General features: G+C 34.9%; 1 protein-coding gene across 4 annotated transcripts; it reads right to left on the bottom strand.

The window, feature by feature from the left end:
- ECSIT (evolutionarily conserved signaling intermediate in Toll pathway, mitochondrial) lies at positions 1-24161 on the bottom strand. Of its 4 annotated transcripts, none has more exons than XM_067109114.1 (10): positions 24024-24161; positions 18724-18894; positions 15842-16031; positions 14246-14378; positions 13881-13990; positions 12733-12849; positions 12289-12393; positions 8108-8216; positions 5228-5353; positions 1-267 (listed from the first exon to the last, which is right to left on the bottom strand). In XM_067109114.1, the coding sequence occupies exons 2-10, from the start codon at positions 18882-18884 to the stop codon at positions 113-115; spliced, it is 1206 nt and encodes a 401-aa protein (XP_066965215.1). In that variant the 5' UTR covers positions 18885-18894; positions 24024-24161; the 3' UTR covers positions 1-112. The 4 variants fall into 4 exon arrangements, with proteins under 4 accessions (XP_066965215.1, XP_066965218.1, XP_066965217.1 ...); XM_067109117.1 differs by lacking the exon at positions 24024-24161 and adding an exon at positions 21964-22111; XM_067109116.1 differs by lacking the exon at positions 24024-24161 and adding an exon at positions 21534-21664.

The following is a 24161-nucleotide window of genomic DNA, read 5'->3' as shown; positions in this document are numbered from 1 at the left end:
TAACAAAATATTTACACTTTTATTAAAAAAATTATTTTATAATCTACATTTTTCACCTTCACATATCAACAGTTTTGAAGCAACAAATCACAAAGGTAGGAAATTTTAAAAATCATTTTACCTCAACTCCTCCTACTGGTTCTTGCACAGTCATAATGTCGCCTATTGGACTTGCTTGTGTGAAAAGTATAGGAATACTGGATAACTTAGGATTTGTTACCTGAAGCTGTCGTATCCAAGAAAGAAGAGAATCTCTACTTGATGTACCTAGAAAAAAAAGAGCAAATTTTGTTTTACATTAGTAGGTTCTGAGACAACTTGTCCTTTCCATCTGCTGTTTTTTCTGCTTTTACAATTTTATCCTACCACTGCTCTCCACATATGGACACTGGAGGATAAGAGCCTTTTCACACCTGATATCTAACTTGTGACAAGCACCAACTAACTACACAGTTACTCTAAATTCATATCTCTTAACTGACCTTTCTGAGTGTTCAGTAGTAGGATGTTTGGACAAAATGTAACAGAACTCTGATGGTATATTTTAACTTTCTAGAGACAGTAAATGAGAAGGAAACATTTGATTACAATTCAAGTATCTGGCAGAAATAATGTATATTATTAAACATGTTAAATACTAACATACTTTGTACGAGGTCACACATAAATGCCTTAGTAAAATATAAAGATACTGACTTTGTTGAGAAGCTATACAATTTTCTTAACCTCTGCTTGGCTAGACAAGGCTTGATGGTACTCTGCCACATAACATAAATAGGTTTCTCAAAACATGTTCATGTGTATTACAGACCTTCCACTTTTACTACAGCTTTCATGTCTAGTATATAAAATGAATGCTGAATTTCTGATAACCAAAGTTAGATGTGAAGAATTAGGTGAGGGGGACATGTTTCACCTGGCAAAAACTTTTTTTTTTTTTACTATAGCACCTGTAGCAGATGTGTGTACTGAGTGTACTTGCACTATTATTATCCACTACTTCACCTTGACTCTGTGTAAAGCAGTTGAATATTTTCTTTGTAATGAGTAAAAATCCTCATTACAATCAAAAAACATTATCATGAATTCTAGTAGGCACAGTATATGACGTGTCTATTACTGTGGATCATTGTTTGCAATCTATTTTTACAAACAAATTAGTTTTTAATATTTTTTGGGTGCCACTGGTTTAAACAGTTACCTTAACAGAGGCATGGAAACGACTAACAGCAAATTGTGTGGACATTTACTATAAGAATAATCAGTACACAGCTTTGCTCCAGTAAGGCCCTCAAATAAAGAACAAGCTATGCAACTAGAATAATTAGCCAAATACTTTGCATCATTTATATTTTGATGTGAATATAAGGATGATATTTCTTTAAATATATGTCAATCATAACTTGATGGCTTCAAGTCATCAATATTTAACAAAAACTTATCACTTAGTGATGGTTACCAAATAAATTTCATCTAAATTTATTAAATTACATCAATTCATTTTGTTAAACAGATGCAGGCATTTCTTTCAAAATGATACTTCCCTGAAGCATGTGAGCAATGCCTAAACCCAGTGAGATGAGAGGGACATTCATTAATAACAGGAAGGCCACCTTGTCAGGCATTATGCAATGTCTCTGGCTTCCAAATAGGATAAATTTGGAATGAAGACATGGCATTTCATAAGGAAGCCACTGCCCATACACTTAGTTCATATCAGAATTTAGTTTTGAAGGAATAGTGGAACAAGTTATTTACACTTCCGACAATTCCATACCTAAATACAGTGGCTAGTTTTGAGATAGACTTCCTCTGCCACTCAGTTTCAAGCACTGTACATATGCAAGACATGCATGTTCACTGTAGAAAATACAAAGAATACAGACAATGACATCAGCGATGGTGAAAAAATAAACTACAAGAAGCTCAAACACTTCTGTATTCTTTACATATGTTTAAAAGAAAACTTGCTATAAAAGAACTAAAGGCTTCCCAATGCCATAGCAACTTAGCCACATTTGGTAATATTGTGTGGTTACTCTACTTAGAGGTCACTTTCACTGCTGACTAACATACTGCCATAAACAAAATATGAGGTGGTTGTTCAAAACCCATTAATCACATTTAGCCTTATTCTGTTAGAAGTGGACCCAGCCACTGACCTGGAGACTTGAAACACAAAGTCCCAATGCTCATGCCCTGCTCACAGCCCACTGTCTGCATACTCACATTGCTCATTCTTCTGTGTGGCTTGGAGGGTGTTAGACATATGCTGTCCTTTCTAGGACCTACACAGAGTTCTTTCAACATTTACGTGGTTTTTACATATTCATATATTCTAAAATACAGTATTTCTTATTCTTGGGGTTTTTAGGGTTTCAGTAAGTTTATTTTTGCACCTTTTGCTTCGTCAGTGCCCTCTCATCATCAATGAGTCACTTTGAGTACTAGCTTTTTCTCTTTAGTGTTCACAAGTTGTTCTCAAGTGCTGGTTATCAGGAACAGCCTTAAGAAGGGAGACCCTGAAGGTCATGACAACAGCTGTCACAATGCTGGCAGATCCTATTCCAGTAATACTTGAATTCTTTTTTCTTGGGAACAGCAGTTTGCTTTCACTACCTGCATTTAATAAATTTTTGCTCCACCCTCTCCATGCTTCCTCTAAAACAAAATCTCCTAATGGCAACAAAACTTTTGATTCTTCTTTGTACTTTGGCTCTTGCAATTCTCGAGACTTCCATGAACCTCCAAGTTGCTTCCTAACTGTGGTACTTACTGGCCCTTGTTGATTTGTGGGCTACTGTCATATACATCCTTGTTTTTTTTACTATCAAGGCTGTCCAGATTTACCCTTGCCCTTTCTGAAGGTTTCAGTGGGTTCTGGTCCCAATATTGGTCTTTGTGGGTGACTTCTGTTTGCCACTGAATTTACGGCTGAGAATATCCTTGTAAGGGCTTGTTCTTGGACTCCATCTTTTGCTAACTTTGCCTGCTCTTCTCCTGGAGTTATTCCCTATAGGGGCTCTCAAATCATTCCTCTAGCAATTTGTATCTTTCCAAGCCTCTACAGCAACTCCAGTTTGTCCCTTTTCTCAAGTCACCACAGACTTCCAAGATCTCTTTCATGTCACTTCGAAAGATTTATGTTGCAGATAATTTACACAACTCAGGATCAGCACCTTCAACATTTGAATGCCTCCTCTTCTCTGCAGTTTTGTTTTACTATAGGGTTGCTGTTATTCATTAGTGCATTCTTCTGGCACTGAAGTGTTTCCTTAGCATGCTTTCATCCACACTTGTGGCAAAGTGTCCATGGCTGTTTCTCAGAGTATGATCACTGCAGTGTGCCCTGTACTACAGGTCAAAGGATTCTGGTCATTTGTCGTCCTCCTCTTCATAATTTCATCCTGCATCTCTTTAGCACTTATAGAGTGTAATACCTGACTTTATGCTTCAAGTCTTGTCACATGTACTTTCCTGGGTTACATCTTTTGTATCCATTACTGTATTTCCCAGGTCATCATTGGCTCAACTGTCTGTTGTCTGCAAGAACTGGGCTTCTTACATCAGGGCCTTTGATTCTCTTTTCAGGTTCTTCTCTTTTTGTCTTCCCTCCTAAATTGCAATTTACTGTTTATACAATAAAACTAGTTTTCATGCAAACCCATTAATCACAATATCAGTGCCCTTCCTCTCACTCTTTCAGATGGAGCTGGTACAGAAAAATAAGCTTATGTTTCACAAGGAATACAGTAAGTCCTTTAGATATGAATTGGTTTTGTTCTGAGTGTGTATTTGCAGGTATACAAATACAAAACAGTCAGGTTATGTAACCCACTCAGAATCCTCCAACTAACTACCTTCCATTGTTTTCAGTCACCAGATACTGCTTACTGCTAACAGCCTAGCCTACATATCAAGAAGTCCTACAGCTATTTTTATATAATAAAATACCTTTAAAAGTTACTGGATTTGAATATTATTTACTGATTTCCCCTTGGAATTCCATAACCAACAACTGAAAGTTTTTTGTCCAATGTATCAAGAATTCTTACAGCTATTTGTACATAATGCAATGTTTTAAGAGTTTCTGGATTTTAATTTTATTTTCTATTTCCCTTGCATTTTAATGACCAACAAATTGAAGTTTTTTTAATTCACAGTTATGCCTCTCTGAAATGTAGGCTATCAAGTTAGGCTACATTGGTGATCAAGCTAGCCTATGTATCCTGATCCTGGATACAAACACTGAGAAGTCTCTCTATCTCCTCGATCACTTTTCCGCATTTCTTAGATATAACTGTTAACATCAATGGGACACAATTCTCACATGTTCCTTTATTTTATCCTTGTTCTTTATAACTGTGCTGATGATGGTTTTATTCATGTTACGTACATGAGCAGGCAAGTCAACAATTTTATGACTCCTCCCCCTGATCTGCTATTTTCATTTTAGTCTCCATTTTCTTAACCTGCCACTTCTTAGCAGGAATTAAGCTTAATACCTGACATCCTGGGTTTAAAATACTGCAATAATTTCAAAGAAAGGCGATGCACAACTGATAACACAACCACTTATTGATAAAGCCCACTCATGACGGAGATGTGAACAACAACAACATTCTTCATGCTGCCAAGTACTGTACAGAGAAGAGAATTAACCTACTGTGCTGCTACTTAATTTGAATTTGGACCACAGTTTGAATTTTTCACTTATTCAAATAATTTCTTATTTATTGCACTCACACGTTTCCATCTTTGACAGTTCACAAGTTGAAGGTTTATATCTATGGAACTTACTGTACAGCTGGTATGATTAATGGGGGTTGTATAACAACTTGTTCATTATAAAGCCATTGTGTTTATACTCATGCAGAAACACCAATTCAATAAAGTGGACTGAACAGTAATCAATTGGAAATTCTACTATACTACAATTCTGGTGTGAAGAAGTTATCACAAAATGTTTATTCACTTTTCGTTAGGAATAAAAACAACACTTATCACTATACAAAATGCACTTCAATATGCATGTATAGAACAGGTTGCTATATAAAAGGACAACTAATAAAATCAGTCATTGCTTCATGCAAAAGAAGGTACTGGTCAGCTTTGCATATCTAAGAGGTTGTTATGGCAAGTAAATTCCTGGGCAAAAGAAAGTGCCTTGTCTTCATCCAAACAAAAGTTCAATCTCCAAACAGGCAGACAAAAAACTAATGCTTACCAGTTGCACAAATGGCCATAATAATACCATCCTCTTGCTCATGCACACTACATTTCTTGACAAGAGATGACTCCTCTTCCTCCTCTTCCATCACATTCGTGAACCAGTGCTTAATATTTGATACATCTGCAAAACATACCAGTAAAAACCATAAAGGTATTGGAAAACTAACAAGTTTATACATAATGGTAAAATTTTTGTCATTTACTTAAAAATAAATCATTGAAAATACTTCATGCTCTTTTCTTTTGTCTTATCATTTTCTATCATATTGAATCTTGTTTTGATGCTTATTATTCTTGCTCCTTTCTTATTGTTTCATTTTCTTAATTTATATTTTAAATAACATCACATAAATTGATGCTTTGCATAAGCTTAAATTTCCAAGCTACTTTGAAAAAAAGCAAAAGTAAGCAACAAAAAATTAATGGTTACTCCACAGTAGACAAAATGTCACCATGTTATCAAATTCTTATTAAAAAGACAATGGGTGTGTGAGCCACCAGCATTCCTAAAACAGATCATTAACACCATTACAGCAAGACTTTGCTAATCAGGAGTTTATAGGAGGATACCTTTGCTTGATTTTACAAAGGCTGCTAGGCTAGCCTTTCTAGTTTCATGGCCTAAGTTAAAATTTATAAATCCACTGAAGGAGTAATTTATCATTTTCATGTTTTAACACTATGAAGATTGTAAAAATATATATTTCCTACAGTCTATTAATCAGAAAGCCTTACTCTGTGTGAACAGCTCCCAGTCACACCAGAATGATGGATCTTGAAAACTGAATGATGGCACTAGGCATGACCAACTAACACTCCACTGGCTGGGACAGCAAAGCATCATTCTTCTGTAGATTTGACTGAAGTTGTGCTGTTTTGCTTCCCAAGAGTATTGACTTCACTCTTTGCCATTGTGATGTGTTATTATGTTTTCATTTTTGCATTTTCCCATTTAATTTTCTTCACCTTGATGTGCTCTGCTCAGTGTGTTAAGTGAGTTTTGTTTTTTAATGTATAGCTTTTCTTTGACAGACAAGCTTACATGCTTGTGCTCTGGGAACAAGGCTCACAAGGATTAAGAAACATTAGCACAAGCACAACAAACGAATATGATTAAGGTATCACCTGATTATTCCTTTGTGAATTTTGAATTCATACTGTGGTCGTGCACAGACCACCATGGTCGTGGTTTGATCAAACCTAAGTCTAAATTACTAGATGAAAATGACTTGCATATTAGTAAGGTAAAATGTAGCCCTTAAGTTCTTCAGATGATAGGGAAGCACTAAAGTAAGTTTTGTCATTTCTAAATTAGTAGAATAGACAAGATTTTTTAAACCTAGCCTAGTTTCAATTTTTCTTAATTATCTCCCCTTAGAGGGAGGTATAAACCCAATATGAACAAACCTTAATGACTTTCACTCAAGGATGCTTTATTCAAGTTTCATTAAAATTAATAAAGTTTGGGAGAATTTGAAAATGGGAAAGATTTACTACAGGTAGACACAAAAATAGACAGAGAAACTTTGATCAGTAAAGCTAATTTGAGCTTCAGCTCAGGTGAGCTAAGACAGAGGTGGTAAAAGGCAAGAGAACCTAGATAATGAAGGTAGAACAACTAAACTGACACCTCTGCTGAAGGGGAGCGCTGATGCCATAGGCCCCATTATAAAGTAAGTGCTTGTTGCTACCTTATGATTGAAGGGATTCGCTTAAAATTTTTACCCCTTATTCTACGACTAATAATAAAAATTTTCTCACAGTGAAATTTAGAAATTCTACTTCTAAGTTTATTTTGCAGTTGGAAAAATCATGACTTCACTTCTCAAAAATATGCAGAATAAAACTTTCACTCAAAAATGAATTAGCTGATGCAAAAATAAAAAATATGTAGTTATACTACACTCTAAGAGTTTCTTGGAGAAACAAGAATTTATTTTTGAAAGTAAGTTTTGAGAAAACAGCAAAAGAAAAAAATTATTGCTTATTTTGTAACAACGAGTTAGAACGCTGACTTTTGTTATGTAAGAAATATGCCCTGAAATTTAAATACCTGCATAATCAAATGAACAGAACTGTGCTCTCTTGATTTATATGTTACCTAAAATTTGCCATAAGCCCCATTATAAAGTAAATGACTGTTTCTACCTTCTGACAGAAGGGATTTGCTTCAAATTTTTATCACTTATTCTACAACATATACTGAATCAACACAAGTCGTGTTTCAGTCTTCTTTGAGATCTAAGCATTTAGTTTTGACAAAAAAAAGTAAGTTTTCAGGACACAGAAAAACAAAACTTTTTGGACTCAAGAATCCCAAAACAGTCAGGAATACCTGGAGCCAGTTATCCCTACATCATTATAACCCATTTTCCCTATGATGCTACTGCTAGAGAGAATGGGATACTTTAGTGGGTGACAATTATTTTTGAATAAATTTTGTTAACACTTACTTTTTTTTTTACAATCTGTTGTTCAAGATAGGTTTATTTACATGTAACTCAAACTTGATCCTATCCAGGATTATTCATACAGACTTTTACGTTTTTTACAATTTCTCATTCACAATGCCATACAATTTGTGGTTCGCAGTGTCATACAAGTGATGAACAAATTTCTCAATAAACCTAAATTTTTTTTTTTTTTTTTTTAGCATTATTGCTTCAGGATATGTTTATTTAGACATAAAACAATTGAAAACTGTTAACTAAAATTCGATAATTCCTCGAAATTCAGTGGTCGGCACGGCTATTAACAGGCCTCAATTTAACAGATTTTTTTTTAAGACAAAAAGGCTTGTATTTGTGTAGGAACAAATAGCATATCAATCCTCTAAGTTCAGCTGAAAACTTCTTAATTTAACTTACAAGCTTACCATCTATTTCCGAAGGTTTTACAGGAGACGGAGGCGGTTTGCTTTCTGCTCGAAGTATGAAGTAACCTACACACTTATCACGTAAAAATATTCGGAAAGGGCCCTCAACCTATAGAACACAAGCACAAAATGTCTTAGTCACTAATAGTTAAAACAGATAAAAAATAGGACCAATTAACCCTTTAACGCCGAAGCCCTATTTACAAAAACATCTCCCGTATGCCGGCGGCGTTCGGTGAGTTAGCGCCGAAGCGGAAAAAAAGTTTTTTTTAAAAAATCACAGCACGCTTAGTTTTTAAGATTAAGAGTTCATTTTTGGCTCCTTTTTTGTCATTGCCTGAAGTTTAGTATGCAACCATCAGAAATGAAAAAAAATATCATTATCATATATAAATATTGGAATATATGACAGCGAAAAAAAAAACTTGTATATAATTGTATACAAATCGCGCTGTAAGCAAAACGGTTAAAGCTAATGACTTAATTTTTTTGAGTTGCATTGTACACTAAATTGCGATGATTTTGGTATATAACAAATTTTAAAACGATCAAAGCAACACAGAGAAAATATCACAAAATGATGCATGAATTCGTAACGCGCGGACGTAAAAATTTTTTTTTTTCAAAAATTCACCATAAATCGAAATATTGTGCTAGAGACTTCCCGTTTGTTGAAAAATGAAGCTAATTGATTGAATATCACTAGACTGTAAGTGTTTTAGCTTACAATTGCAGTTTTCGACCATTTCGGTCGAGTTAAAGTTGACCGAAAGTCGAATTTTTTCTATTTATCGTGATTTATATGAAAATATTTCAAAACTGATAAAAGCTACAACCATGAGTTATTTTTTGTTATATTGTAAATGAAATTGCGCACATTTTCATATATAAAACTTTATGTATCGACTAATATAAAACGGTGCAAATATTACGACAACGAGACGAAAGAATTTCCGAGATGTTCGGCCGAGTTACCGCGCAAGAGACGTAACGAAAATGTTTTTTAAAAATTCACCATAAATCGAAATATTGTGCTAGAGACTTCCAATTTATTGCAAATGAAGGTAAACGATTGAATATTACTAGAATGTAAGAGTTTTAGCTTACAATTGCGTTTTTTTACCATTTCGGTTGAGTTAAAGTTGACTGAAGGTTGAAATTTTGGCAGTTATCGTGATTTATGTGAAAATATTTCAAAACTGATAAAAGCTACAACCATGAGCTAATTTCTGTTGTATTCTACATGAAATTGCACACATTTTCATATATAAAAGTTTATGTAACGACTAATGTAAACGATGCAAACATTACGACAACATGACGAAAGAATTTCTGAGATGTTCGGCCGAGTTACCGCAGCGCGAGACGTAAGGAAAAAAATTTTTTTTTCAGAAATTCACCATAAATCGAAAGATTGTGATAGAGACTCCAGTTTGTTGTAAAATGAAGGTACATGATTGAATATTACTAGAATGTAAGAGTTTTAGCTTATAATTGCGTTTTTTGACCATTTCGGTTGAGTTAAAGTTGACTGAAGCTTGAAATTTTGGCAGTTATCCTGATTTATATGAAAATATTTCAAAACTGATAAAAGCTACAACCATGAGTTATTTTCTGTTGTATTCTACATGAAATTGCGCACATTTCCATATATAAAACTTTATGTAACGACTAATATAAAACAGTGCAAACATTACGACAACGTGACGAAAGAATTTCTGGCGCGGACGTAAGGAAAAAGTTTTTTTCAAAAATTCACCATAAATCGAAATATTGTGCTAGAGACTTCCAATTGGTTGCAAAATGAAGGTAAATGATTGAATATTACTAGAATGTAAGAGTTTTAGCTTACAATTGCGTTTTTTTTACCATTTCGGTCGAGTCAAAGTTGACCGAAGGTTGAAATTTTGGCAGTTATCGTGATTTATATGAAAATATTTCAAAACTGATAAAAGCTACAACCATGAGTTATTTTCTGTTGTATTGTACATGAAATTGTGCACATTTTCATATATAAAACTTTATGTAACGGCTAATATAGAACAGTGCAAAAATTACGACAAAATGACGAAAGAATTTCTGAAATTTTCGGCCGAAAGTTACCAGCTGGCGTAAGAAAATTTTTTTCAAAATTCACCATAAATCGAAATATTGTGCTAGAGACTTCCAATTTGTTGCAAAATGAAGGTACATGATTGAATATTACTAGAATGTAAGAGTTTTAGCTTACAATTGCGTTTTTCGACCATTTCGGTCGAGTCAAAGTTGACCGAAGGTTGAAATTTTTTGCAGTCGACATTTGCTACGTCCACTCAGCATTCAACAGACAATTTTAGTCGACGTTTGCTACGTCCAACAGGCGTTTAAGGGTTAAGAATCTTAACAAAACTCAAGTTTCACACATACTAACTCAGAACTCCAAAGTGGTTCATACCAATTATTCATTGGTACATTTTCTGAAATACTGCCTCAAAGAACAGGATGATTATGGAGCTGGCAGGGAGGAAAAAGTGAAATCCTTGCAAAACTAATGCTACTGTTTGTATATATGAAATAAAAGGTTTTATTTTAACCACAGCTAAGTAAATATTTAAGAGGCCCATTAGGCATCTCAGCTTTGGTTGTAATTCTCATGCAGATTGACTAGAATTCTAATTATACTGTATATTAGGAAAGAACCATTCCATTTTGAATCTACACCTTTTGGTTGGCTACAGTTTCATCAACCAAGAGAAATGCACTAAGGTAGTTTCAATCAACTCTGCATCCATATAATGAATATTTCAAGGATAATGTCGGTGTCTTTGCCAATTAAGATCATCGTTATTGAAAGGAATAATGTAAAAATTATGCTTTTGATATTGTAAAATATTAGTCTTAATGGGGGCGATCAATTACTTCACCGAAACAAAAGAACTTTTCTGTTGCCATGTGCATGACACACAGTTGAAGCTGACCAATGAACTTCAAAGGCTTAGCAGGTATCACCAAAACTAATCTTGATTGTCATTCATTAGAGATCACTAAATCATAACAACTGCATGATTTAGTGAGGCCTCCAGACTGGCAGTCTTGGACTGGGACATTGACTCTCTAGGCAATGTGGTGGAAAAACACCCAGTTGATCATCAAGAGGAAGTAATATCACCACCACCTGACCAAAAATTAATCAAATAGCACAGAGAACAAAAGCTAACCTTGGCTTACACTGCATAGTACCATTAAATTACTAGCAGGGGCTGGAACCAATGAACCCTATCCTAAGAAATAACTCAACAGCTGACTAATCTTAGGTGAGGCAAGAGGAATAGAAGAAACAAGCAGGTCTGTCTGGCCGTCTCAAAAAGATTTGGAGAGAAGTCTACTAGAGGGAAAAGAAAATGAATCTTACACTTATCCTGGCTAAAAGGTTGTAAAACAGAGTCAACTGTCATTTTCTTCTAAATGTATATTAATAGAGTCATGAGAAAGGATAAATCCAGAGGCTTCAATAACAAATGCGGCATACAGGAAGACAGTGAGGTTCTACATAGTGTCAGTATGGATACCTCAAAGATTATGTATACAAAATTTAGCTTTGCTTGTTAACAAAGGGATCTAAGAGGTCCAGAGTCAACAAGGATCTGATTAATTCTTCTCAAATATGGGGGAATTCCTGAGGTACTAGAAGGGCTGAAGTTTCCACAGAAGATGCACTTCTACCAGAGCCAAAAAGAGCCTGAGAGGATGGCCATATTCACCCACAGAAAATAAACTAAGGGAAAAAAAATAAGTCACACTAGTCATGACAAAAAAAAAAAAAAATAATAAAAATAATTACTTTAAGGATGAAGACTTTAATTGACAAAATGCAATACAGTAGTAGATAGCCACTGATATTCTATGGAAGTTCAGTAATCCTTTACAGGTAGAAAACTGATTATCCCTACATCACCTGCCAAATGCAATCTTACAGTTAGCATCCAGGCCACTTGCAAGCAATACCAATTCATAATTAATTGTTTACAATCTTCAAGCAAAATTTATAGCATTTGCATCAATGATATACTTTATGAGCATTCAACACACTGGCTTAGTGTAAACAATTACTGTAAACGATACCCCACTGGTTGCTTCATATCTTTTTCTAAAAATTTCATTATGTATTGTTTGATGAGACCAGCTCCAATAATAATTCTCACCTTTATTGGCTCATCAACAGGATGTTCTTCAACCAACTGTTCTTGTATACGACTCATTCCGCTCACTATCCATGTATCATCAACAGCATCTTCCACGTCACTGGTCTGTAAGGCACAAGGATACTCCCACATCATGTTATATCCAACTGATATCTTTAACTTGTGAGTCGCTAGCAATAGCTTACGCTGTCCTAACTTTTAAAACATCATCTGCACTCTACATAGAGGAAGTTTCATTAATCTGCAAAGGCCCACTTTCTCCACCAATATCAAATTAAGCATATGTAATATACTTGTACTGTTGAACATCTTAGGGTTAGGAAAATGCACAGAAACACATAAGGGAAAATATCTTTTAAACATGACAAGCTTCATTAAACAGTACATCTTTTTGAATATATCAGCAGCATAAGATTTAACAAAGACCAAAAGAAAGGAAATCACCTGGTATATGGTTAACTTTGATGTGGGATCCACAGAACACATCCGAGCTACTGCAAGTTTCGCAAGTTCAAATGCTTCATCTGGAACAATATCAGGTAAAGACCAGGGTGAAGCATTCTGGAAGTAGAAGTTGAACACAGGGGAAAAACACATTACACTTTGAGATGTAACATAATGGTGCTGTAGTTTCTTAAAAGTAAAATCATTTGATTGTTAGTAATACCTCCTGTAGCACAGAAGGTGCCAGCCCTGTGAAAGCTACACAAATCAACTCAGCAGCCTTGTTAAACTACTTAAAGAAAACAATAACCACATAAGGGGTAGAACTAAAATATAAGTACTATAACCTGTTCACATTTTTCAGATACAAAATATATCACATATCACATGAAGCAAACCATTAAGACTGTAAGCAGCCTCAACTAGTCAGCATGAAATGGTATCCTAGTGCGCCTTACAGTACATGGTATATTGGTGGGGGCAATAAATGATCTTCCAGTGTCCTTCTGGGAACAGCTGTTAATCATTTACTCTTCATTTGTCCCCTTTGATCCGTTTCCATATAGCTGTGTATTTTAATTATAATATGACTTGCTCCAATTTTCACCACTCATCCATAAATATTCATTTGAGCTACACCTCTGGGTGGTCCTGGATTAAAATCTAGGGGCCAGGAAAACTTGGTACCTGTTCTGATTTTTTTAGGGTAACAAAGGCATTAGGGTGCCTTTCCCTTGACCTCTGAATTTAGCAGAAAATCAGAACTTGACAGCAAGATATTTCAGGCAATGAAAGCTATTAAAATTAGGTTTTGATGAAGCCTGAACTTAAGTAGCTTCAACATTTGCTTCCAAAAATGCCTGTCAAGGAAGACTAACTTGGGTGCCTTGCAAAGCATGCTAAGGGTAATATGAATGACCTTTGCTGGACTCCTTTAATGCTCAGCTGTAATACTGTCAGCACTCTCTTCTTCACTATTCCCTCTCATTTCTTTTCCACATAACTATCCAACTTCTTTAACTCTGCCATACTCAAATTTTCATGAACACAAAATCCTTTAGGCCTGCCCAAGTAGAATCTGAAAATACTGTGGTCTTAAATTCCTCACACTAAAAATATAAATAAAAAATATTTCACTGAGTTCCCACCTTAAACTTGGGCATCCAATACATCATTCTGCCAAATTTTTTCACAGGATGACTGTTTTTTCCAAAAGCATTCTTCAGCATCATTTCTACTTCAGTATCAGGCATTACACCTGCAAAATAACTTAGCATTAGTACACAATGTGTCACTTACAAAACATCAAATGAATATATACATGCTGTATATATAAGAGGGACATTATAAATCTTTTAAAAAACTTTCTACAAGTGGTCAGGTATTAATGTTAACAAATGAAAGATCTTGAGTGACAACAGTACCATTTTGAGGCCAATGTCCCATTTGTATAACTGGGAATCTAAAATGCTAAGTATTCAAATTTTAATTAATAACGTTCAAAACATCTCACCATTTGATTCCATTTGCTCGAGAACATCAATGGCACACTGCTGCTGTCTTGGGTAATGCATAAACTCAGCCTGCAAAAAATTCTGGGGGATCATCTTCCCTTTTGGCATCAGGTCAAGTAACTCTTTGTAAAGCTGAAAATTAGAAAGGTAAACTTTAGATAGAGGATTTACAAGCATTCTGAAACCATATAAAATATCAAATACAGACTAATGGGCTGTCTCTTATCCTGCCTCATTAGTATCTTATCAACCTCTCAGGAATGTAGCAAATATGTTATAGCTCTGAGTATCCAAAGGACATTTCACTGGGTGTAGTATAAGGCGGTGTTAGAAAAACTATCTCTTGGTTTCAGTCTTTTCTGTAATCTCATTTTCAACCTTCAACTTACTTAATTCTAACACATTTAGTTACCAGTAGTGCATAAGGCCCTTGTTCTTACCTCAGTGACCTTCAAAAAAACCTTTCACTAACCAATTATGAGTGAATCATGGAACTTCAGTTATAAAGCTATGTACTGGGTCACTTTCAGCTGTTCAATACAGAAAGCAAAAAAGAGGGGTAATTCTCAGCCATTCAGCACTTACAACAACAAAAAGAGGGGGGTCCAGTAGCTGGACAGCAAAATGAAAGAAATCCCAAAAATAAATGAGATGAATTACATGGATCTAATGGTGCAACCTGGAGAAAACGCCTCGGTTGCGCTAAGACATAAAAATAATGGTTGCTGTATGGTAAGGATGTGGAATGGAGGTAAAGTAAACAAGACACTCTTCTTCACACATTCTCTTCCTTTCTTTCTCACTTTCCATCATCACGAAGTTTAATCTCAATTTCATTTACTCTTGTGTGATGCTGTTAATGCAGATCTACATTCAGAGTTTGAAAATTTGAAGAATTAGCCTCTCATATACCAGTACCTCAATACTTTGAGATTAAAAATGAAAATTAAACGCATGTCTGGCAAGGATTACATTAGGATCTAGCCATATCTGCCTCTAGGAAGCTGGACATAATTCTTATTTGAGCAGCTTATGTCGAACTTATCTCTCCTTGTATAAGGTATTGTAACCAAATCTGAGAAAAGACCCTTTGCTCACTATTCTTCCTCACAACTCATAGTTCCAAATGAATTTCACTTCAACCCAGTCATAAGATCAACACCCTCTACGAATCCCAATTATGATATTGCTCCAATTTCTTGGCCCTCCTGCACATGAACATTGTATTCTGCAATCCTTAATCAGTCTTTCATACACTATACTTTCATAATCGAGAATTCCGTTTTCATCTCAATTTCCTGCAAATTTTAACCTGCCCATTCCGAAGAGGTTGTTTGGTCAGTGCAAAAGAAAAGGCATCCCTTAACATGCACTTTTCTTAGACTAAACTTCAAGCAAATCATATATCCATGGTACTTATCAATTAGCGTGCAGGGTCAGAATATGAGAACTTCCGCAAAGATTTGCACATATCAATTAGTACTGAAATTTGCAAATTAAGAAGTACTCAAATTATCATAAAAAATGCAGATTTGTTCTGACACAAACAAATGGTAAGAACTTTCACACTCAACATTAAAAGACAATTACTATACCTCTAAATCCTTATGGACACCAAATTCTTCCATATGCTTGAGTGCTGCATAAATGAATTCTACATGGCCCCTGAGATGTCTTTCCTTTACTTTAAAGACTTCACAGGCTGCTTTGAAGGTTTCTTTGTTTCGGTTATTGGAGTTAAAATATCCCTGTACTGACAAGCGTACATCAGGATCTCTTTTCTCCCTAGAAAATCATATAAAATATAAAATAATAAATTACTGTTAATGAAAAACAATAATAGAGGTACAGTGCATGAAAGTAAATTTTCGTTTCATAATTGTACCCTTGCCGTAACTTTTGCTCTGGACTGCAAGATTGCTGAGCAGCTGTTGAAAACATGTTTAGGAATGGGAACAACTTTCTCACCTACCAAAACTCACGCCTTGGCTCTGAAGAACAAAGTTGTATACTGTACCCACCTAAGATGGGGACTCCTAATAAAAATAGTTTGTATCTAAGGTACATAGAAATAATCTTTTATCTTGTTAGCGTTCATACAAATTACACACAATTACTTTCCTACAGATAAAAAAGGTATCTGCTCAGTTGGTAGGCAATTGATGCCTGAGCTCTTCAACTGTTATTTTCCTCAAACTGGAGAAAAAGTTATTGCTTGGTGCATGTAATTTAATTTAGATCTATGATCTTCAATTGGACCATTTCTCATGCAATCCTCAGGGCTCTGTAAATTTTAACTGTTATTCATGGTATTCCTCATTACTCAAAAATGTCGAAAACCATCAAAAACCAACTCTACTGAACATGAGACTTTGTATTGGGATGACTGTCTGCAATGTTCAGAAGGAATGAAGTGATGATAGTGGCTACTTAACTGCTGTTCTACTTACAACAACCAACACAACTTTATAACTATCTCATCCACAGTTATTAAAAAACAGAAAAGTATACAATAGCATTCACTCCCAAGACTGAACCAGCTAAGCAAATAATGAAATTCAAAATGGGAGAAAATGGGTTATATATGAAGAACTACAGCTATGAAGAGGTTTTTCCTAATACAATAAAATATAAAATAATGATGAACTGAAACTAATGCGTGTACTCAATCTGGTATGGACACCTCAACAACTAACTACCAACTGTTAATTGCTATCAAGTGCTGTAATTGGAAAAATCAAGACTTGGTCTTTTTACCTTGTCTGGTGAAACAGGCATTAAATCTAACGGTTAAAACTCACATGAGCACACCATGATATCTATAAATATATTATAACCCATATATCCATAATGGGATCTTGACCTAAACTAAGGGCCCACATGAAGTGCAAAAATGTTGACATCATTCAGTTTATTAAATTTAAAAAATTGAAACAATTCCCTACAGATAACTGTGATGAGTTCTTGTGGAAGGCTCTCTCAGCTTGTGACAGCCTAACACCTCCATGGTAGTCAACCTTGAGGAAAATGCTTACCTAGTTAACAATGATAAACTGGATACCAGAATAGAAAGAAAGATGAATCCTGGCTTATCACAAAAGTGCAATGCAAAAGATAAGCTGAGAGCCATAGAACATTACTCATGATAATGAAATCTCGTAAAAAATACAGTAAATCAGAATGAGGGTTTGATGTAAACTGAAAAGCCTATCATCCACCACACAAGTTGAACTAGCAGTAAATCCATCTCCAGTGAATCCCAGCGGGCCAAAGCTTTTAGTATGCTGTTTAAAATCTCACAATTTTCTGACATTCTCCACTCACTAAAGTAATCATCTGGAAGAAACAGCTGATGAAGTAATAATTTCTATATTCATGCAGAAACAAAACTGAGTGAGAGAGAGAGAGAGAGAGAGAGAGAGAGAGAGAGTTGTACCTGTACAATATATTCACAACCATCTTATGACTCTTATTTCTTAAGTCCACTGATATGACCCTGACCAAGGAGAAAACAGTTTGAAAAGACTTGTTTCTTTTCATCATAAACTAGCCCAAACAGTAATCTAGCCACCTTTTTTCTCTCTTTCCTGTCATACAGTCCTCGTAAGTGGCTATGACTACAGTAGGCCTTCCAAAAAGCACTGTCTATGGTATCAAAAGTTCTTTTCAGCGCTACCTTAATCCCAACTGCACTGCTTTCTACTTTTTATATTTCATCAGATCCCTTGGGTGTCCTCCACCTTGCAGTCCAGTATCTTGCCTCATTTCATTCATCCTACTGTTCTATATAAAATGCATCATATATTTTTTTCTGTAACAAAGAGTCTAAATATAAGTAACTCCATGTTTGTTACAAAACCTTAGTCAGAAAAATGCAAAGCAATGTGAAGGACTTCATATTAGGATCATGATACAACTGTACAATTAACTATTGCTGTAAAGTTGACATAACAGGTATACTACAGTAGCGATGTATGCAAAAATCATTCAAGCACATCCTGAAAGTGTAGAAATGGACCCAAGTGTAATGGGTTGTTTAGATAACTCAATAAAAATAAATATTCACTCTTTTCATAAAGTGCAAGTAAACTTTCTGATTTAACAAAGGGGTATTAATTTATCTCAAACTGATTGACAAATACAAAAAGTGAAGGTGCTTTACTTATGTAAAACACTGAAAGATTACAAGAGAGTTCAAGTACAAAGAATTAATAATTTAATATTATGAAAAAAAAATGTCCTATTACTCTGTGTGCCCTTTTGGTTTAAAGATAGGTCACCAAAAATAATGATAATGGTAAACAAAATTTTGCTTACTGCATAAGTTTGATTTGAAAACAAAAAATCATAAGTATTTTCCCTTACCTATAATCCTATATATATATCATATGATTAATAAGAATCTTAAATATTTTATATGTTTGCTAATTTATCAGAAAGAGTAAACAGTATTATAAAGAAAATTAGATATTCTTACCTTGATGCTAGCAGTGCTGATGAGGATGCTATACTTCTTACTGGATAAACTACTTTATTTATACTTGAAAATATCTGAAGATAGTCACTTGCATTTTTTGCCCCAGCCAATAGTATTCTAAGATTCATTCTCCCAGCCAATACATAAGATATGGCATTCATAGTAGATCAACTGAAAAAATTAATGACAGAATTAAGGTCAATTTCAAAATTTTAAACAAATTATAAGAGTGAAAAGCCTCAATAATAACTTTCAAAGTAATAAAAAGATGTTTCCATTAAATTCTATAATGATAACCTGTATGTCCTCTTAGTTTTTCGTAAAAAAATTACATTAACTTTTATTACCATGCATCATTAACATACAGCCAATCTAACTGGTACATATTTTCTTTAAAAATGGTGTGGCTAACAGTCTAGACTATGATTTTCTGGAAGATTGTATTGTCTGAATGAATTTAGTTTTGAGTTGTAGTGAGCCCCCTGACCTACCCCCTACCATGCCAAAACCACCGATACATTGTGCACGGCAGAACAGCGTGTTAGTTAAGTACAATATTCTGCAATGTTACTAATACTGTAATGCTTTAAAAATAATTAGGGATCACCATGGGAACCTGATTTTCTTTGCCAGCATACATAAATGTTGACAGTGATAAAAGAACTGTCAAATTTTTTATTAAAAAAATATATACAGTAATTAAATAAAAAACCTACACATTCATTCATTCATTTTATGCAAGCAAAATTTCTGTATTCAAAAAAAGGTGCTAGGGTATTTAGGCTGTGAATTAATAATCTATAAATGGTATCAAATTGGCAAGGGCTGTAAGCTGTCCCCTCACCAGTCCACTTTGTAATTTTTATTTTACATACAGATAGATACATGGCAACATAATACATTATCTGGAAAATACTTCATAATCAATATGAAAAAGTAGACTATGTACACAAACAAAAGTTACAGTTTCTGCAACATACTGTCTTGATAACCTAACTAACCTAGGCTATACATTTACAGCCATGAAAAATAAAATGTTTCCCATTTAAAGCATATACTAAACTTTTATATTATCCTCTATCCCATGCTAATCTAGTTATTTGCTTAAAAAGGCCTAATTTCTCCAAGGTCTGAGAAGACATCTGAAAAATTATTTTTTAGTACAGAATTATGGGAAATACACAACAAGAGTAAAATTGAATACTGCTAGTGTGGCCTGATTTCCACCAATTGCCAACAGAGATATTTACGGTCATTTGTTTAAGTTTTCGTTTATGTTTATGATGTTTTCCAACCTTTGTGTATGCTTTTGCATTTATCCCCAGTGAGCTGGAACTAAACACAGGGTTCATTTTGCACATAAACCAGTAGTTGCTGAGCTAGAGGGCCGTGATAGTACAGTAGCCGGTAATTTTACCAGGATCAAGACAATCTGTTACCCTAAAATCTCTTAAAAAATCTGGGAGAATACATCAGACTAGCAATAAGAGTAATGAAGTATGTTTGCCTGGTAGTGCTGGTTGTTAAAGCTAGTGAGCTTTGGGGGACCAAGAACGAAGACCAGGTTAGGCTACAGTAGGCCAATAAGCTTAGCCTAAATGGTAAAATTTTGCTCTAAAACATTTTTGTATTTTGGACTTGAAAATATAATTTTCCCATTTTTTAGCCTGGTGTGTTTTTTTAATGTTTCTGATGTTCAATTTGCTAGCAAAAGACCTACCCAACCAAACCCAATGGTAATTCAACAGAAGACCTCCACAGTGTACTGCACTGTTTAGTGCCAGCCCCTCAAGGCTGAGCATAAAAACATAATAGTTAAATTTCACAAATTATCTTGGTAAATGTCTCAAATCTCACCTTTCTTGCATTATCTACACCCTTTCCTATACTGTTTAGACAAAAAATTTGAGATGGCCATATGATATCCATTAGTAATGTAATTTTTCGGCTAAACAATACATTAGAGGTTGTGTATAATGCAGTAGAGGTGAGATACTTTGAGAAATTTACTGAGATAAGGAGAAATCCACCATCTTTTGTCTGTATGTCGACTTTCATCCCCGAGGGGCAGGTCCCACATAGCCTCTGCCATTCCCCCTGGGGGATGAATGTAAAAAAAAAAAAAGACGACAAATTTCTTGTTAGCTTGGTAAATTTCTCAGATTATCACACGGGCACTGCAATATACAATTCCTGTTCTATATTGTTTGGCCAAAGAATTTTATTAATAAGCGACATCTGTGTGGCTGTTTCCTTTACACTTAACAAAAATATTAGGGTAGGACTATAGGGTAGCTCCGCGTCGCTGACGGCACTATAACTTCACTTTTTCTACAGTTTTTTGGTTGCTAATTATGAATTTACCTTTAATTTTTGGTGTTAGAGTCTAATTAACCTGTAATTAACCCCCTAAGTCCATCCAACAAGGGGTTTCCATAAGATCTTCACAAGACTGAGCATGGGTACATCTGTTTCGAACGGTTCATATCCTGTCCGGCAAGTGCAATAACTTGTTAACGTATGGGTACCCAAGCACCCCCAGGCCAGGACTAAACACAGCAAAGGGAAATTCCATTTGCCCGACAACAAACAGATGCACCGCCAGTATCAGAACCCCTAAAAGTATAGAAAAAACCAGTTGAAAAGGTAAAAACAGGCACGGAGCTAATATATAGAATTACCAATATTAATAAACGTTATCTCCGTGGAAAGTTCTTCTGTAGAATCCACCCTGGAACCTAACCTAGGGTACCCTGTTCTTACCCTAGTGCATGACAGACTATTAATTTAAAAATATTCCACTAACTTACCATTATCTGAGTGAGAACTATCAATGGGGTTAGGCCTATGGTCCTTTCAATTTATTAATTTTGTGATTTCTCCCATCCAAAAACCCAGGCTTCCCCACTGTGGTCTCCCGAACTGTAGGACATTAGGGTGGGGTCCACTAAATCTAAAAGCTGTCATTTGGTAAAGAAACAAATGTCAGAAGCGACGTTCCAAGCGCACATTTAAATATAGGAAAATGTTACTCTCAAGTCCAACATGCAATAGACTGGTTTGGGGTTAAATCATAAAGCCTAAACTCTAAATTACATCAACCAAAAACATTTTTAGGTTATATTTGGATCGACTCCTGCATAAACATAACCTCGTCCAGTCTATGACGGACGAGTTCTAGCCCACTTACTGGTAGACAATAAAGACACAGATATTGCAATTATTTTCAAGAAAAAATACCTTAAACTGTCACCACAAGGGCTTGGCGTCATGGATAATTCACTATAGTGTCCTACGTAAACTTCATTGTGTGTAACAAATAGGCGCCGGGACTGTCCGGGTAAGGGTTGTTGTCAAAAACACTATACTTAGGTAAGAGGCTTGTTCTATATTAATTTAATTGTATCTGCCATAGAATACTTTTCGTTAATATCAATTTATGGTACAAAATATATATTTTAAAACTCATAAAATTTAAATATCGTATTTATAGCTGGTTTACTATTAAATATACGTTTTAAAATTCTTAAAATCTGCAAAGCATAAGAAACGCATCCAATCTTCTTCTTTGTCAGTTTTGCACTGCATTTTGTCATTTAGGGGCAACCCTTCGTTAACTTATGTAACCACTATCCAGAAAAAAATTTTTTTTAATGAAATAGGGGTATCTGCAAAATTTTAACTCTTCTCTCATTTCTAGTCTCGACCAAATTACCAAGTATATAAATCTAGCCTCCACTAGAGAGCCTCTGTACTGTTATATAGGTACTTGAGTCTTGACCAGAGCAGAGAATTTGTTCATGTATGAAATTAGGTGGTTAAGTTTATTGAAAGCTCATGAAAACAGAACAGATGTAAAATTTTTCCTTGGGAAAAGTGCTTTCTATGTCACTTGACATACAATACATGTCAAGTACATAACTCACGGTAAGGACTAACAAATCAAGTGTCAAAAAAAAAAAAATGGAAATTTTACAATAACTGTAAAAGTGATTTGTAAGGAGATATGAGGAAAAATAACAGAGGACAGCAAAAAATACTTGAAAGACGAAAAGGCAAAAGTACGAAATGCAGGTGAAACGAGTAGGGTAAAGTTAAAAGTTAAAACAAAGAGATACTACAAAATGGAAGGAAGAATGAAAAAGTAAATGGAGCTAATTACTTACACAAATTAGTTATTAAAAAAATCCCGTGTTAATCACATTGACGGGATAAATGGGGTGCAGGAAACTGGCCATTGCCGCCACGAAATATACTCATATCGCTCGTTGTAAGTTTGTAAGCACAATTTTTGAGGTAAGATAACATACCCCATACCCGTAAAAAGAAATGATTCACTAGATGAATTGCTACAATGTGGTTTGAGAACCTTTTTACTTAATTTACTCATTACAACGGCAGTAGTTAATTGAGCATTTAGAAATTCTCTCTTGGTAAAAGTTTAAAATAACTTTTGGGCCTATAGGGTAAGGCCTAAACGAATGTGAAATTCTTAAAAATCTACCTTGCGATAAAAAAAACGGTTCTTGGTACCAAAATATTTCGATTCTTTTTTGAAGCAGCAGAGTCTTTTACTATTTCTATAGTTAAGGAAGGATCGATGGTTATCGGGATGGTATTTCTGATAAAACTTACAAAAAGAATGTTGACCGCCATAATGTTTTTCTGAATACCGTTATTATACATCTTTAACACGATTAACGTAATCACATCACTGATCTATTTAATCACACGAGTTCTAACCCTGTCGGAGCTATAGACATTCATTAAAAGATGCACACAATGATGGTAGGTCTTTTTCAAATGCTGGCGGTTTTTTTGTGCCAGAAAGTAATGTTCTCGTACCTTTCACGATTTTAGTTAGATATCTATTGAGACTGAATCATGTCATCGACTTTAATTTTTTAGCTAGCTGGAGGGTAGACTGGTACCTCTTTAGACTTAGCATGATAGCACGAAATTCGAGGCTGGAGTCGATGACAGTCTCACTGAGTTTAACCGCATTACATATTTCTTTGTCCTTTTTTATTATTAATTATTCCTCTTTGAACAAGAATGGTATTTGATCCATGGTGGAAAATTATCTCCTTGTAAGGGATGATGGTGAACTTGTAGTGCTTTTGCCACCCACCTCACTTGCATTCTTTATAATTTAATCTTTTGAGTCTAGTATACATAACTGTGTAGCTCAGGAAATATTTACTTTGCCTTAATTTTCCGTTTCTGGCACACATACCGTATGTGTATATATTTTGAATAAACTCCCAGCTGAACTTATAACAATTATTTAATTTATTTACCTGCTCTTGTTGCATTGTTCGCCTAAGTCAGTTCACGACCTTAATAAACCAAAGAAAAACTTCCGAACCCAACTGACAAACCATATCCGAGAGCGTTCACTACCCTCCATCACCACCGCAAACTCCTGACTAACTTCC

The sequence above is a fragment of the Macrobrachium rosenbergii genome, chromosome 9, assembly GCF_040412425.1.
Source record: "Macrobrachium rosenbergii isolate ZJJX-2024 chromosome 9, ASM4041242v1, whole genome shotgun sequence".
NCBI lineage: Eukaryota > Metazoa > Arthropoda > Malacostraca > Decapoda > Palaemonidae > Macrobrachium > Macrobrachium rosenbergii.
The sequence above is the reverse complement of the archived record's forward strand: the minus strand, read 5'-3'. Positions and strand labels throughout refer to the sequence as shown.

Bases quoted from the DNA above. Each gene is read 5' to 3' on its own strand.
- ECSIT (XM_067109114.1), bottom strand. From the start codon at position 18,884: ATGAATGCCATATCTTATGTATTGGCTGGGAGAATGAATCTTAGAATA. The intron at 12,394-12,732 runs GTGATTTCCTTT...TGTGCCTTACAG, and splicing joins CAAAGTTAACCATATACCAG to ACCAGTGACGTGGAAGATGC. The intron at 8,217-12,288 runs GTGAGAATTATT...TGTGTTCTATAG, and splicing joins CTGTTGATGAGCCAATAAAG to GTTGAGGGCCCTTTCCGAAT.